Below are 15,501 nucleotides of genomic sequence, written 5' to 3' on the forward strand. Positions count from 1 at the left end.
TGTTAGTGTTAAACAAGCAAGAAACATGTCCATTTTCTCAGCTGGTGAGATTCCTGGAGAGGACGAAAAGTGAATCAAAATACTATAAAATAAATGATAAACAGGATGCTTTCTGTCTCTCAGGCTTTTAAGCTTTTTCAAATGCTAAATGTTACAAGGGAGATATTATAAATCATATGGAAGAGCATACAGATGGCAGATTTTGCTAGTGCTAATATTTCCTGAAAATTATCTGCTGAGTGCACCACTTTTCAGAATTGAAGAAACTTTATATTTCTATCCTTTGATCAAACTTCCCAGTTTCGAAAGTTTTTTTCACAGCAAAGTGTGTAGCATTTGAGTTAATTTTACACTGCAATGATGAAATCACAATGTTAGAAGCACATACTTTTAGTGTTCTCTGTCTTGAATCAAGCAAATGGCTGCAGAAGAGGACTTTTTCAAAATTTTATTTTTAATTGTACTGTTCAATCTTGTAGCTCTTCTAGTACAGAAAGATGTTGTGACACCCTGGTTTACTGACATATTTGATGCCAGTCTGAAACTCATTGAAGATATATTGTGCTGTAGTAACCAATCTATCTCAGTTGTTGTCCTCCTTTGAATAGAAATATATTATTTGTTCTAACTTTTTCTCTCTTCGCCATCTCTCTTCATACTTGCAGCAATTCAGTTTGTGCTTAGTGATGAGTTCAGCCACCTTCGCCCTGAGCAGAGACTTGCTCTTCTGCATGTAAGTATTAGTATAAAAATAGTTGATCTGGAATTATGTTTATCAATCTAATACAATATCTTGTATTACACAACTTGAGTTGTACTACCTTGAGGAAATTGCTCTTTTCAATGTTTGATACTTGTTGGAAATTGTGAATTGTCACGGAGCACTTTGTGGTGCACAGTGAACCGAAGACACCAATCACACAAGAGTATAGCACCTAGGCCATTCTTATTTATACCATGGAGGATGGAAGTGATATTAGGATTTGTTGAACTGTCTAATTTATAAAACTTGAAAGTTGGGAAACCTATGGGTGGAACATATATTGAAGCTATATTGTTTAACACTCGCAGAAAGCAGAGTATCTTGTGACATTCACTACTGCAGCAAGGGGCAGCCTTAAGAAAGCACAGGAAGCTGAGTAGCTGTTTCTAAAATTTTATCAATCTGACCAACATCTTAAGAGACTTACAATTTTATTGCAAAATCCACAAAACCTTGAAAAGCAAATTTTAAAAATAAATTTGAGATCTGAGTTCAGTTGCTAATTTAATTAAAACTACCTTGTACTACATGGTAACAAAACTTTTTGGAACCAAAAAAAAAATTCAGAAGGCTAGAAGCTTTTTTAAAAAATTTTCTCTTGGCTGGTGCAGACACGATGGGCTGAATGGCCTCTTTCTGTGCTGTAACTTTTCCATGGTTCTAAATAATATGATGCCTTTCTTTTAATTCAAATAATGTTGCTTCTTTGCATACAAATTATGTAAGCAAATTGTCTTTAAAAATTTTCCTGCTATCTTTAGCCTGTCAGGGTTTTCATTTCTTGCTTGCTGAGAGAATGCATGGGTGGGTTATTTGTAGGTCACTGTCTTCAGTTTTTGTGGGTATTTCTTTCAGCTAGGTCCTAATGTAATATGTACTTTTCTATAAATCAAAAACATTTTAAAACAAGAAAAATGAATGGTTATGATATTTTTTTTTTAACTAGTACTGACTATGATATTCCATCATTTAAGTTCACTTTATTTACCATTGTTTCCCCTGATGGCTACTGTGCACTTTCCCTACCTGAGAATGAAGGTAGCCATTTGATTTCTGAGCTAGGTTTCTCCTCTTTGCGTTGAAGTTGCATCAGGACAAGATTTTATCCTGCCTTTCCAAACTACCTGCAGCTTTGAGCTATTTCCTTTGAACAGGGGGCCATTTTGTGAGGTACAGTGGCGTTCCTGAGAGCCCACAGTACAAGGGTGTAAAGTTCCAACAGTGTTGCAGTGGGGATTTCTCTGCCACTCCAGAGGTGACGGGGTACCTTAAAGGAACAGAAGTGACCTGAAGGCGGCCTCAGCCAAGAAACTAGGCATTTAGCCTGTTAATTGCTAGGCCTGAATTGGGCAAAGGAATGCTACAAAGCCATAGGAATATAGGAGTCTTTTCCACTGCTCAATCGGATCATCGCTGACCAAATCGTGGACTTAACTGCACTTTCCTGTCTGCGCCCCTCATAATCTCTCACTCCCTTGTCTATCAAAAATTTACCTAACTCAGCTTTGAATAAATTCAGTGACCCAGCCCCCACTGCTTTCTGGGCAAGAGAATTCCACAGATGAATGGCCCTCTGAGAGAAAAAAAATTCTCATCTCCATCCTCAAAGGGTGCTCTCTTATTCTTAAGCTGTGCCCCCCAGTTCTAGTCTCTCTGATGCGAGGAAACACCCTATCATTTCCCCTCAGGACCTTAAATATTTCAATAAAATTACCCCTCATTCCACTAAATTTCACCGGGTATAGACCCAACCTGTTCAGCCTTTCTTCATTAGATAAGCCCTTCCTCCCAGGAATGAGTTGAGTGAACCTGCTGTGAACTGCTTCTAAAGCAATTATATCCTTTTTCAACTAAGGAGACCAAAACGATGCACATCTTTGGAGAATTCTGGCCTTTACTGTTTCTCCCAAGGGCTAACTGCCAGCTTCCATGTTGAAGGAAATCATTTGGGGATCTGGGTCTCAAACACCACCCCCATGAAGGTAGTCAGGTGGGAAGGAGCAACCAGTGGTGGTTCCATCAAGGCAAAGAAAGAGAATTTTCCCTACATTCCACTGTCCCTAGTCGGTGTATTTCTCTAACACTGACTGTTCGGAAGTGTACTGATTGGGAGTTACTGTTGCTATTTGTGAAAGTGTGTTGAGCAGAAACTAAATGTGAAGGAGGTTGACCTATTGATTGGGAAGTTTTGTGACACACTTTCACAATAGCAAAGTAAGTGTAAATAACTTAAAATCCTTGTATTGATTCTGGTATAGAAATTCCACACCCTTGTCATTTAATCTTTCTGGACTGCAACAGTAGTTAAATGTGTAGGCTTGTGGGAATTTTGATTTTATAATTAGGTTGGGTAAGAGGGGATTTCCAGTGGAAATGTGTGAGACTTCAAAGTGAAAAGTAACTCCATCAGCAGTGCTGAATGCACAAAAATCAAAGGTAATATTCAGCAGCTTATTTCATTATAACCAGTTTAAAATTTTGGATGCTGAATTAACCTCAGTATATTTCATAAATATGAAGGCAGAAAAGCAGGAACTAATTACAATATCATCTGACAGTAAAAATTACTGTTGATTGAGATTAGATGAATTATCCGGCTGTTCTTGCCTTAACATATTCTAGACTATTTGCATATTCTGTTATTTCTGTTTCCTCCTTTTCCATCCAACTGTAATTTAATTCTAATGCAAGATGGTCAGCTGGTCACATACTAATCTAAAGTAGTTGCAGAATCAGCTGTATATAGGACCATTTTCTGTTGTTAAACTAGTAGTCCCTCAGTAGTTCATCAGTTTTTATAAGTAAATTAATAATCATTATGTGGTCCTGTTTGTTTATTCAATTCTTATTGTATACAGATATATAGCTTAAACATATTAATTGTTCTATTTTTCAAATGTTGCGTGAAATAAATATGGGCGTATTGAAGGCTTTATAGGATACACAGACAATTGCCAGGGAGAGGGATGGAGTCAGAGGCTGCACTAGATTGTTTGCAACCTTGTTATACTATTTAACCCCAGGATGAGCTTCCAACCTCTTTAGCGCCATTGCTAAAACAGCTTGTTTCCAACTCTGTAACATCACCCAGCCCTGTACCTGCCTCAGATCATCTGCTGGAACTGTCATTCATGTTTTTGTTACCTCCAGACTTGACTTGCTCAGCACACTCCTGGCTGGTCTCCCACATCACACCCTCTGTAAACATCCAAACCTTGTCCAAGTCCTAACTTGCACCAAATCCCATTCACCTGTCACTCCTATGCTCACTGACCTACATTTGCTCCCAGATGAGCAAAGTTTCAATTTTACAATTCTCATCCTTGTTTTCAAATTCCTCCGTGGCCTTACCCCTCACGATCTTTGTAATCTCAGCCCCACAACCCTCCGGGATACCTGCCCTTCTCTAAATCTGGCCCTTGGTTATTCCTGATTTTAGTTGCTCCATCATTCGTGGCTTTAGCTGCCTGAACCCTGAGCTCTGCAGTTTCCTCCTTAAACCTCTCCACCTTGCTTTCTTCCTTTGTTAGAAGCACTATATAAATATAAGCTGTGTGTAACATTGAGGTTTGACCTTGTGGACTGAACTGTTTCAAAATGACAACATTTAACTTTAACTTGCAAATGTTAACTTTAAATTTTGGTTGCTGTTTGTAGGAAGGAACTGGACCTCGTGTTATTTCTGCATTTGTTGAAATAATATTTGACAATTCAGACAATAGATTGCCTGTAAGTATAGCATACAGTGAGTTGAAAAAAAAATATATTTTGTGGCGTAAATTACCTGATGATGTAACCTTCTTTCTATCAGGAGGGAGCCATAGTCTGAAAGCTGGAGTTTGCTAGTTTATGGTCACTGTTAGTGCACTGTGATTGACAAGTGTACATGATTAAAATTCAATAATCCAGGGTGGGACAATGTTTGCTTCTTTCTTTCTCTTCACCATCCCACAGTAGTGCACTTGGAAAGATTTACCTTTCAGTAATGCTCGCATGGAGAGTACGATGATGTGACACCCAGTCCCCAAACTTGTATCTTTGTAAGTGAGATGGAGGAGCTTAATCCTATCTCTCAAATAAGTGAACTACAAAATATTTTGCTTTGTTGATATGAATGCTATAATTTAACATGTATGAATATTTTAATACAATATATATAACGTGTAAATGTATATGCAATGGACCTAGCATAGGTGGACTGAACAATATTTATCTAAATTGGTATACCAGCTCTTTTCTGTCATTAGCTTAGTGAAATGACACTGGATGGAATTAAATTTGGAGTTAAGTATAACTTCTGTTTTATCAGGATTATATATGCATGTCATGAATTTGATTACTTAAATGCAGAAAGTCTAGAAACCAAATAGCCACTGATTCTGATTTGTCTTTTAACAAGATAGGAACGGTAGTAAAGTGGAAATGTTCCCGGAGTATAATCCAGAGGTTCAGACTAATGCTTCAGAATCAAATGTTCAAATTCCACCACAGTAGCTGGTGGAATTTAAATTCAGTTAATTAACAGATCTAGAATAGAAAGTTAGTGTCAGTAATGGTGACAATGAAACTATCAGATTGTTGTAAAAACCCATCTGGTATCCTTAAGGAAAGGAAATTTGCTGTCCTTACTTAGTTTGGCCTTCGTGAGACTCCAGACACACAACAGTATGGGTGACTCTTAACTGTCCTCTGAAATGGCCTACCAAGCTAGATGGACCATCTGGCATTAACCTAGACACCGGAAAAGACAAAGGCACACCTTTCCCATTTGACTCACTAAAGTCCTTTTCGCTAACATCTGGGAACTTGTTCAAAATTGAGAGAACTGTCCCATAGACAAGTCAAACAACAGCCTGACATAGTCATACTCACCCAGTTTATATCAGGCTTCTCCATCATCATCCCTGGACAGTCCCACCAGAGGCAGTGGCACAGTGATATAGGGCAGAATTTTGCCGTCGGCAAGCAGGGGTGGGGCCCACTTGCTGACACGTAAAATGATGCTGGATGATGTCGGGTGGAACTCCCGATGTCACCCCCCCCCCTCCATTTAAATTTTCAGGAAGGCGGGGGTGCAGCAAAATCAGCTGCAGGTCTGCCGCCCAGTCAATGGCCAATTGAGGCCATTGACAGGATCATTTGAACAATTAAAGGACCTGCCCGTCCAACCTTAAGGTTAGCGGGCATGCCAGGAGCCCCGGTGGCAAATAGAGAAAACATGAAACCTCATCCACCGGCGGCATGAGGTTTCATGCAGGGTTTTAAAAATTTTAATAACGTTTTTCCGTAAATTATGAACATGTCCCATTTCATGTGATATTGTCACATGAAGGGGACAAATTAGGGAATTTTTTTTTCCATTTTTAATATTTTTCAAAATGGAAGCGATCTCCCTGAGGCTGCACTTAGCCTCAGGGAGATGTACGCTCTTTTGTGCGCATGCGTGAAAGAGCACACTGTCGCTTTTAGGGAATCCATACACCCGCACAGGGAGCACTTAATTGGCCCGCCCACGTAAAATGGCGTTGTGGCCTGCTTCGCTGGCAGGGATCGGTTCCCCGCCCGCCAGAGATTGGGTCAGGCCCGCCCACCCGACAAGCAGAAAATCCTGCCCATAAAGTTGGGACGGAGTGACCCTAAGAATGCTTAACATGACTCTGCACCCATGAAATCTCATGGCATCAAGTCAAACATGGGCAAGGAAACTTTCTGCTGACTACCGCCTCAAGCCCTCCCTTAGCTGACTCCTCCATGTTGAACTTGGAGGAAATAATTAACGTAACAAGGGCACAAAATTATTCTGGCAGGGGACTTCAGTGTATATCACCATGAGTAACTCAGTAGCACCACTACTGGCAGTCCTGAAGGACATTTCTGACAGACTGGCCAGAACCAACAAGAGGGACAAACCTACATGACCTCACCCATGCCAATCTACCATGACGATATTATTAGGAACAACCTCTGCACATCATTGAGACCAAGTCTGTCATCACACTGAAGGTACTTTTCACGGTATTGTGTTGTACTACCATTGTGCTAAATGGGATAGATTCAAAACAGATCAAGTAACTGAAAACCGCATCCATGAGGTGCTGTGGGCTATCAGTAACAGCAGAATTATATTTAATTGTAATATGTAACCTCGTGGTCTGGCGTAATGTTCACTCTGCCATTGCCATAAACCCTGGTTCAATGGGGAGGTACAGGAGAGCGTGCCAGGAGCAACCTCAGATACTACCCTAAAAATGTTAACCTGGTGGAGCTAGAACACAGGATTTACATGCATGCTGCTTTTACTGTTCAGCATGCAATAGACAGAGCAGAAGTGACCTCAAAACTAACAGAGCAGATCAAAGCACTGCAGTCCTGCCACACCCAGTCATGAATGGTAGTGGACAATTAAACAACTAAACTGAAGGAGGAGTAGGCTTCACAAACATACTGTTTCTCAATGAGGGGGACCCAGTCAGTCAGTTCGAAAGACAAGGCTAAAATAATTACAGCCATCTTCTGCTAGAAATGTTGAGTCGATCATCCATCTCCGATTCCTCCTAAGGATTTGCATCATAGCTGCCAGTCTTCAGTCAATTCAATTCACTGCATGTGATATCAAGAAACAGCTGAAGGCATTGGATGCAACAAAGGCTATTGACTCTTACAGCATCTTGGCTGCAGTATTTAAGACTTGTGTTCTGGAAATAACAGCTCCCCAAGTCAAGCTGTTCCAGTCCAGCTATGACACTGGCTTCTAACCGACAATATGGAAAATTGCCCAGATATATCCTGCCCACAAAAAGCAGGATATATCCAATCTGGACAATTATCTCCCCAGTCTTTTCTCAATCACCAGCCAAGGGATGGAAGGTGTCGGTAGTGTAGTGACACTCACTCAGCAATAACCAGCTTAACTTGGGTTCTACCAAGGCCACTCGGCTCCAGACCTGATTATAGCCTTGGTCTAAACGTGGACAAAAGAGTTGAATTTGAGGGGTGCGGTGAGAGTGACTGCCCTTGACACCAAGGGAGTTATTCATTGTGTAGCATCAAGGAGCTCTGGCAAAATTGAAGTCAGCTAGAATCTGGGAAGATTCTCCTGTTTGGAGTCATAGCCAAATACAAGGTGATGTTGTGGTTGTTGGAAGTCAGTCATCTGAACCCAACAACATCGCTGAGACATTTCCTCAGGGTAGTGTCCTCATCCCAACCGTCTTCAGCTGCCTCACTGATGATCTTCCCTCTATCATAAGGTCAGAAGTGGGGGTGTTTGCTGCTGATTGCACATTGTTCAGTGCCATTTGTAATACTCAGATACTGAAATAGACTGTGCCCACACGTAGCAAGATCTGGACAATATCCAGGCATGGACTGGTAAATGACAGGTAACAGTGCCACATAATTGTCAGGCCAATGAGGAGTGCAGGACAGCATCATTTGGACCATCTCCAAAAAAAGAGAACAGACCCATCTTCTCTCAACTTTCAGAGACATTACATCACTAAATACCCCACCATTGATATCCTGCGGGGTTTCCATTGAACAGAAACTTAACTGGACCAGCCGTGTAAATACCTTGGCTACAAAAGCAAGTCAGAAGCAGGGAATTCTGTGGCAAGTAACTCACCACCTGACTCCCCAAAGCCTGTCCACAAGGCACAAGTCAGGAATGTGATGGATTACTCTCCACTTGCCTATAAGAGTGCAGTTCCAACAACGCTCAAGAAGCTCGACACCATTCAGGACAAAGCAGCCCATTTGATCAACATCCCTTCCATGATCTTAAATATTCACTTCCTCCACCACAAGTGTACAGTGGTAGCATTTCTACAAGATGTAGTGCAATCCTTCGACAGCACCTTCTAAACCCACAATCTCTACCACCTAGGAGGAAAAAAGCAGCAGATGCATTGGAATATGAACACCTGCAAGTTCCTCTCCGAGCCTCATGTTACCTTGGAATTGTATTGCCATTCCTTCACTGTGGCTAGGTCAAAAATCTGAAACTCGTCCTAACAACGATACGGTTGCATCTACACCCAACTGCAGTTCAGTTCACCATCACCTTCAAGGCTATTAGGAATGGACATCAAATACCTATCTTGCAATGGTGTGCTTACATCCCATGCATGAGTAAAAAGAGAAAATTCTAATCATTGGCCCAGTTGAGTTGTATTTTATCTACGTTATGTATTTAGGATAGTACAAAATGTGTTGAATAACATGGTTTATAGCTGTTATGTTATATGATTCCTTTCATCCTGTAGATTGACAAAGAGGAGGTTTCTCTCCGCCGTGTCATTGGAGCAAAGAAGGATCAGTATTTTTTAGACAAGAAAATGGTGACGTAGGTTTCTTTGTTTTATTTTTACTCTTCAGTGCTTTATTAGTTTTTACAACTTTTCACAAAATTGTCCTGTTGTGTATACAATAGATAGAGTATGGTAGTATAATGGATATGCTACAGGATTGTCTAATTCAGAGGTTTGGAATAGATCCAGAGAATCTGAGTTTATATCCCACCATGGTAGATTATAATTTGACTTCAATTTGAAGTAAACAGGTATCAGTTAAAGTAATTGTGAAGCTGTTGGATTGTTACAGGAAAATCAACTAGGTGATTATGTCCTTTAGGGAAGAAGCTCTACTGTTATCTGGTCTGTCCTATATGTAACTGCAGTTCCACACCAACATGGTTGTTTCTAAACTGTTCTCTAAAGTGACCTAGCAAGCCACTGCTTTCAGTAGTTCAAGAAGGCAACCCATCACTTCCCTTTCAGGGAAACTAGGAATGGGCAATAAATGCTGACCTTGCCAATCTTGCCCACATTTAGTGGGAATTTGGATATAAATCCACATGTGGTAGACTGGTAACCTTGCAACAGCAAGGCTTTGGATATTGGGGGTTGTTAATTGTACAAGTTATTACAAGTAGGTTCCTTATATAATCAATTATATTCTAATAAGTTCCACCTGGGGAATATTTTATATTGATGTAACAATACAATTTGCTTTCTATAAAATCTGTAGCTGATGACAGAAGTGCTAAGTGATAGATTATATTTTTACAAGGAGGAAATATTAAGAGGAAATTCACTGGAGACCATTGAGTGTTTTGTTCAGTACTGTGTTGCCTGCTTTCTTCCCCTCCAGTACAAGAAACCTTCTTTCCCCTCTTATCTAAGAACTGAAGTGTAGCATGCACTGGATGCCCAGAAAATTCATTTAAAAAAAGATTGAAAGCTGTTGAAATGAGAGCTAAATATCCTTTTAAGTGCAAGGATTTATTAAATTGTTAATTAAAAATCTATCTTGTGATTGGGTTAAGTGCAAACTGAGAATTGCAGTTAAAGTCTTTGAGTGGCAAAGGGGAATATTGCGTACCTTCTGTGGATTCTTAGATAATTTATATCATACTTCAATCCTGTTTTTGTTCAATAGGAAAAATGATGTCATGAATCTTTTGGAAAGCGCTGGGTTTTCCAGAAGCAATCCTTACTACATTGTCAAGCAAGGAAAGGTAAGTGAATCCAGAAATGCAAGTGGTATTTCCTGAAATAAAAAATTCTACTGGATTTCCAGTTCTACGTTGAAACATGTTTGAAAGTCTGCTCTTAATTCAAATTGTCATTTGGATAGCAGCGATGAAGTTGAAAGAGATTTGAGGGTGTTCATTTTTAATGTTCTGACACTGCAGCCCAGCAGCAACTAAACAAAGTTTTCTAGCTTATTTTGATGACTCAACTCACTTACACACCTTGACTCCATTGTGAACTGTTTGAGTCATCTGTTGAGTATTGTGTGGCTTGCTCTCGTTAATGTGAGGATGAACATAAGTAACAAAAATAGACAAAATTGAGAAAATCCATGTGTCAGCTATGATTCAGGCAGCAGAAGAATTGCAGTAGAATCATAGAAAGAGGCCATTCAACCTCTTGTGCCTGTGCTGTCAGTAATTCTTGTATTGGGACTGTAAGAAGTAAGTGCTAGTGGAGCGAATTGGTGAGCTAATTGCCGAATAAAGGCCATAACGCTCATTGAAACTCATCCTTCTAATGCAGTGGTTCTTAAACCTAGGTACCTGTGTTTCACAGAATATTTTTCATGGGCACTACATCACACAAAGGCAGATTTTGTGCCTCATAATTTGACTTGCTTGAGAGTCACTGCTTGGTACATTAACTCTCCCATTGTGGTATTTTGAATAATTCCAGTGCTTAAACTTTTATCATTTAATTTGTTGGATTGTTCCATATAATTTCCAGTAAAAACATAAAGTATAGATTGCTGCGTCTATCAGCTTATGAATGCCAACCTAGAAAATAATCAAATGTAATTAGTCTGCATTTAGGCCTCCGACCAAGACCACTGTTTTATAGTGACAGAAAAAATTAAAATTTGTTTTATTGTATGGGATTTTCACCAGTATCTTGATGACGTTTCCCAATTGGGATTTTGTTTGTGAAAACAAGTAGTTATGCTGTGAATATGAATTTACAATGTGGATGATTAAAAAGAGTTGTGACTGGGGATGAAAGTATGCAAGTTGCAAGGTTTAACCCTGGCTGTGCCCTTGGGGTGTACCGCCTGGTTGTGGGAAATTTTGGATTTCCCGGTGTTTAGGAAGCACTGTAAATCAGAATTTGAAAGCTAAAATAATTGATTTTAGAAGGGTTATTGAAAGTGGTTGTTACATGTTACAATTGGTTTGCTTTTTTTTTGTACCATAAAAAGTATAGTACAGTAGAATACTCCCAGTATTACATAGTATTTACAGCACAACAGGCCATTCAGCCCAACAGTTCATGGTGTATAGACCTCACATGAATTTATCTTAAACTTAATTATATTGTGATTGCAATGTATTAAATAGTAACAGCTTATGATAATAAGACATTGTCTCGCAGTGCAGAGTTCATTGATTCAAGAGAAAGATCAGGTGAATGTCAGTCCCCCTTGACTGTCTGCCACCAAATGCCATACCACATCACTGAAAACCCATGTGTTTCCCTTGCAGCATCCCTGCTTGCAAACAAGTATACATGTATAGGATTTTGCTGATTTACAAAATTTGTTCTGTTTTATGTATGCAGGAAATATTTTTGTGTGGAATGTGGAGAGAAAATTGAAATTAGGGGATAGAGCGTTTGAACAATGTTGTCGCTAACTACCAAAAGCAGAAAGTAACCATTTAGAAACGAAAGTGAAAATTAACAGTCTTGGTAGTTAAAACATAAGTATTGATTTCTAGTCATGACAGTGTTTTAGAAAAAGATTCTATATTTTATCTTGCAGTTATCTATTTTAAATAGTCCTTCAGGCTAGGTGCAGTCTGTGGGTTGCAAAGCTCTCTACTCTAGTTGTTCAGTAGCTCAGTGAGATTCTATGTTTGTTGCTCCACCATCTGCCCATACCCTTCATAACCCATGAATATCCACCAACAGATGTAGTATTAACTATTTTGAGAGAAGTGTTATGTAAAACATTTTTGCACATTGTTAATGTAGTAAACTGTGGGTGGGAGTGGGGAATAAATTAATTTTGTTTGTCTGTAATTCTAGGATAGTTATCTGTCCCTGCTTTAGCTGTACATTGCACATCAATTATTTATTCCATTTGCCTTGGTAAGGTGTTACTTGTACTGACATTGTCACTGTATGAATCATATTTACTTTGTCTTGTTCACTATGATTAATCCAATATGAATCACTCCCTTTAGGGCTAAAAACTGCATCACTTAATTTCCATGTGCATTATTTCGGTATTTTCTTGTGGAGAATGCAATGTGCGTGTTTGCAAATCCCAATTAAAAACTAAAAACTTAATATAATGACAATGTCCATTTATAGGTTATTTAATTTAGCTTTAGAGACTATATACTTATCAATCACATGATATGATCATGTTTGAAGGAATATTATCATAAAGCACTTGGCAAAGCTTTTATTAATTTGAAATACAGGCTTAGATAAATAATATTGCCACGTGTCCTTTCCATATCAATTGTCCATTTTGCATCTTTCTTGACCTGCTGCACCTGCCCCCAATCTTTGCATTTCTCCAGTTTGAGATTAAACACCTTCACCTGGTAAGCCTGTTTGTCAGTATCCTGCTGTTTCACCTAGAAGCTACAGTTTACTGGGTAGGATAAATTGCCACACTTGGTTCTGCATTAATCTTCTGTAAAGTAGGACCCAGTTATGTAAGCTTCTAAAATTCTTGCAGTCAGAGAAATCAATTTATAACTGTTTTTCAAATATTCATTTCAAAATGGACTCTGGAGGTTTCTTTGGACTTCTTCTAAGCAATGTGACTTCAATAAATATTTATTCAAGGGGGTGTGATTATATATAACTAATGATGATGCAAGTGCGTGTTTTTGGAATTTCTTTGAATTAATGTACCATCTAAATAGCTTATTAGCTTATTGAATTGTGTTTGGATTAGATTAATCAGATGGCCACAGCTCCAGATTCTCAGCGACTGAAACTTCTGCGAGAAGTTGCTGGTACCAGAGTATATGATGAACGTAAAGAGGAGAGTATTAATCTTATGAAGGAAACTGGTAAGAATGCTGAGTCTGCTTTTTGCCTCATTTTATAACAGAAGTTCCAAATAAAATGTAGATTAGGTTCTGTGGTGCTTTGTTTGCCTGTCAGCAGAGTTCTTTGCTGTGTTTTGATGTTAGCCTGGGCTGATCTTTATTCTTAATGCTATGGAAGCAGACAACAAAGAAGGAGGTTATTTGGTCCATTGTCCCCGTGTTGACTCTTTAAAGGATATTCCAATTAGTTGCACTTTTGTTTTTATCTGTAAGTTGCCGGCTGAGATTTGAAAAGAAAAGGTAGAACACAAGAAGCCACAAGGCCACTTGGATCCTGACCTCAGTACAGCTTTGGTCCAAAAATGGACAGAAGGACTGAACTCCAGAGGTGATGGCAGAGTGACTGCCCTTGACATCAAGGCAGCATTTGTTTGTGTGTGACATCAAGGAGTCCTAGCAGTACTGAAGTCAGTAGGAATGAGGGAGAAAATTCTATGTTGGTTGGAGTAACAGTGAAGATCGTTGAGGATCTTGGAGGTCAATCATCTCTTTCCCCAGATGTTGCTGCAGGAGTTCCTCAGGGTAGTGCCCTAGGGCCAACCATCTTCAGCTGTTTCATCAATGGTATCCGCTTCCATTGTAAGGTCAGACTGGGGATGTTTGCTGATGATTGCACAATATTTAGCACTTTGTGACACTTTAGATACTGAAGCAGTCCGTGTCCATATGCAGCATGACCTGGACAACAATCAGGCTTGGGCGGGAAGTGGCAAGTAACATTTGTGCCACACAAGCGCCAGGCAATGAACTTCTCCAACAAGAGAATCTAACCATCTCCCTTGACATTCAAGGGCATTATCATCGCTGAATCCCTCACAATCAACATCCTAGGGGTTACCATTGACCTGAAATTGAACTGGCCAAGCTATATAAATGTAGTGGCTAGAAGAACAGGTCAGAGGCTGAGAATTCGCCGGAGAGTAACTCACCTCCTGACTCCCCAAAGCCTGTCCACCATCTACAAGGCATCGGTCAGGACTGTGATGGAATACTCTCCGTTTGCCTCGATGAGTGCAGCTCCAACAACACAAGAAACTTGACACTATCCAGAACGAAGCGGCTTGCTTGATTGGCACCCTGTCCACCACCTTCAGCATTCACTCCACCACCAGTGCACAGTATCAGCAGTGTGTACCATCTACAAGATGCACAGAGTTGAGGAGAAATTTTTTCTCTGAGGGTTATGTGACTTTGGCACACTGTACCTCAGAAGGTGGCAGAGGCGAGGTCATTGAATATTTTTAAGGTGGAGGTAGATAGATTCTTGTTAGGCAAGGGAATCGAAGGTAGATAGGAATGTGCAATTCGAAACACAGACAGATCAGCCATGATCTTAATGAATAGCAGAGCAGGCTTAAGGGCCTGAATAGCTAATTCTGCTCGTATTTTATATGTTTGTAAACATTGCAGCAACTTGCCATAGCTGCTTCGACAGCACCTTCCAAACCTGTGACCTCAATACTTCAAAGACCAAGGGCAGCAGAATACATAGGAACACCACCACCTGCAAGTTCCCCTCCAAGTCGTTCACCACTCTGACTTGGAACTATATCGCCATTCTTTCACTGTCGCTGGGTTAAAATCCTGAAACTCCCTCCCTAACTGCAATGTGGGTGTTTCTACAACACATGGACTGCAGCAGTTCAACCACCTTCTCAAGGGCAAAAAGGGATAAGCAATGAATGCTGGTCTAACCACTGATGCCCACGATCCATGAACGTATATATAAAAAATATTTGGGAGATATTTGCTTAATAGGTCTGCTTTGATCTTCTGAACATTACTTGACAGTCAGAAATTATCAGAATGGATGCAAGAATGCCAAATTTCAAACCATCACAACAATTGATAATACCGGGGAAAACGATGTTGATTGGTTGTCAAGTTGATTCTACAATCAATAATATCTTTTGACCTGCCGTTTAGTGAGACAGAACTAGAATATTGCTGAAAAGAGAGGCATGTTGTCAAAGCTTTTTGCCTTTAATTCGCCAGAACAAATGCAAGAATGCCAAATTTCAAATGATCATAAGCAATGGGGAACATTAACCTCCCCAAGAAGCTCCTAGGTAATTCAGAAAAGGTTTGTAGTATAAATTGTTGTGATCGTTTGAAATTTAGTATTCTTACCGTTGTC

At 39.7% G+C, this 15,501-nt stretch overlaps 1 protein-coding gene across 1 annotated transcript in view; it reads left to right on the top strand.

Annotated features, from left to right (window-relative positions):
- The window catches only part of smc3 (structural maintenance of chromosomes 3), an 85,652-nt gene that overhangs the window by 14,547 nt on the left and 55,604 nt on the right, over positions 1–15,501 (top strand). The window contains exons 4-8 of the mRNA XM_041209593.1: positions 666–733; positions 4,421–4,492; positions 9,028–9,107; positions 10,202–10,280; positions 13,208–13,325. Of these exons, the coding sequence (XP_041065527.1) occupies positions 666–733; positions 4,421–4,492; positions 9,028–9,107; positions 10,202–10,280; positions 13,208–13,325 (417 nt within the window). The remainder of the gene's footprint in view (positions 1–665; positions 734–4,420; positions 4,493–9,027; positions 9,108–10,201; positions 10,281–13,207; positions 13,326–15,501) is intronic.

The sequence above is a fragment of the Carcharodon carcharias genome, chromosome 17 (genome assembly GCF_017639515.1).
Source record: "Carcharodon carcharias isolate sCarCar2 chromosome 17, sCarCar2.pri, whole genome shotgun sequence".
Lineage (NCBI taxonomy): Eukaryota > Metazoa > Chordata > Chondrichthyes > Lamniformes > Lamnidae > Carcharodon > Carcharodon carcharias.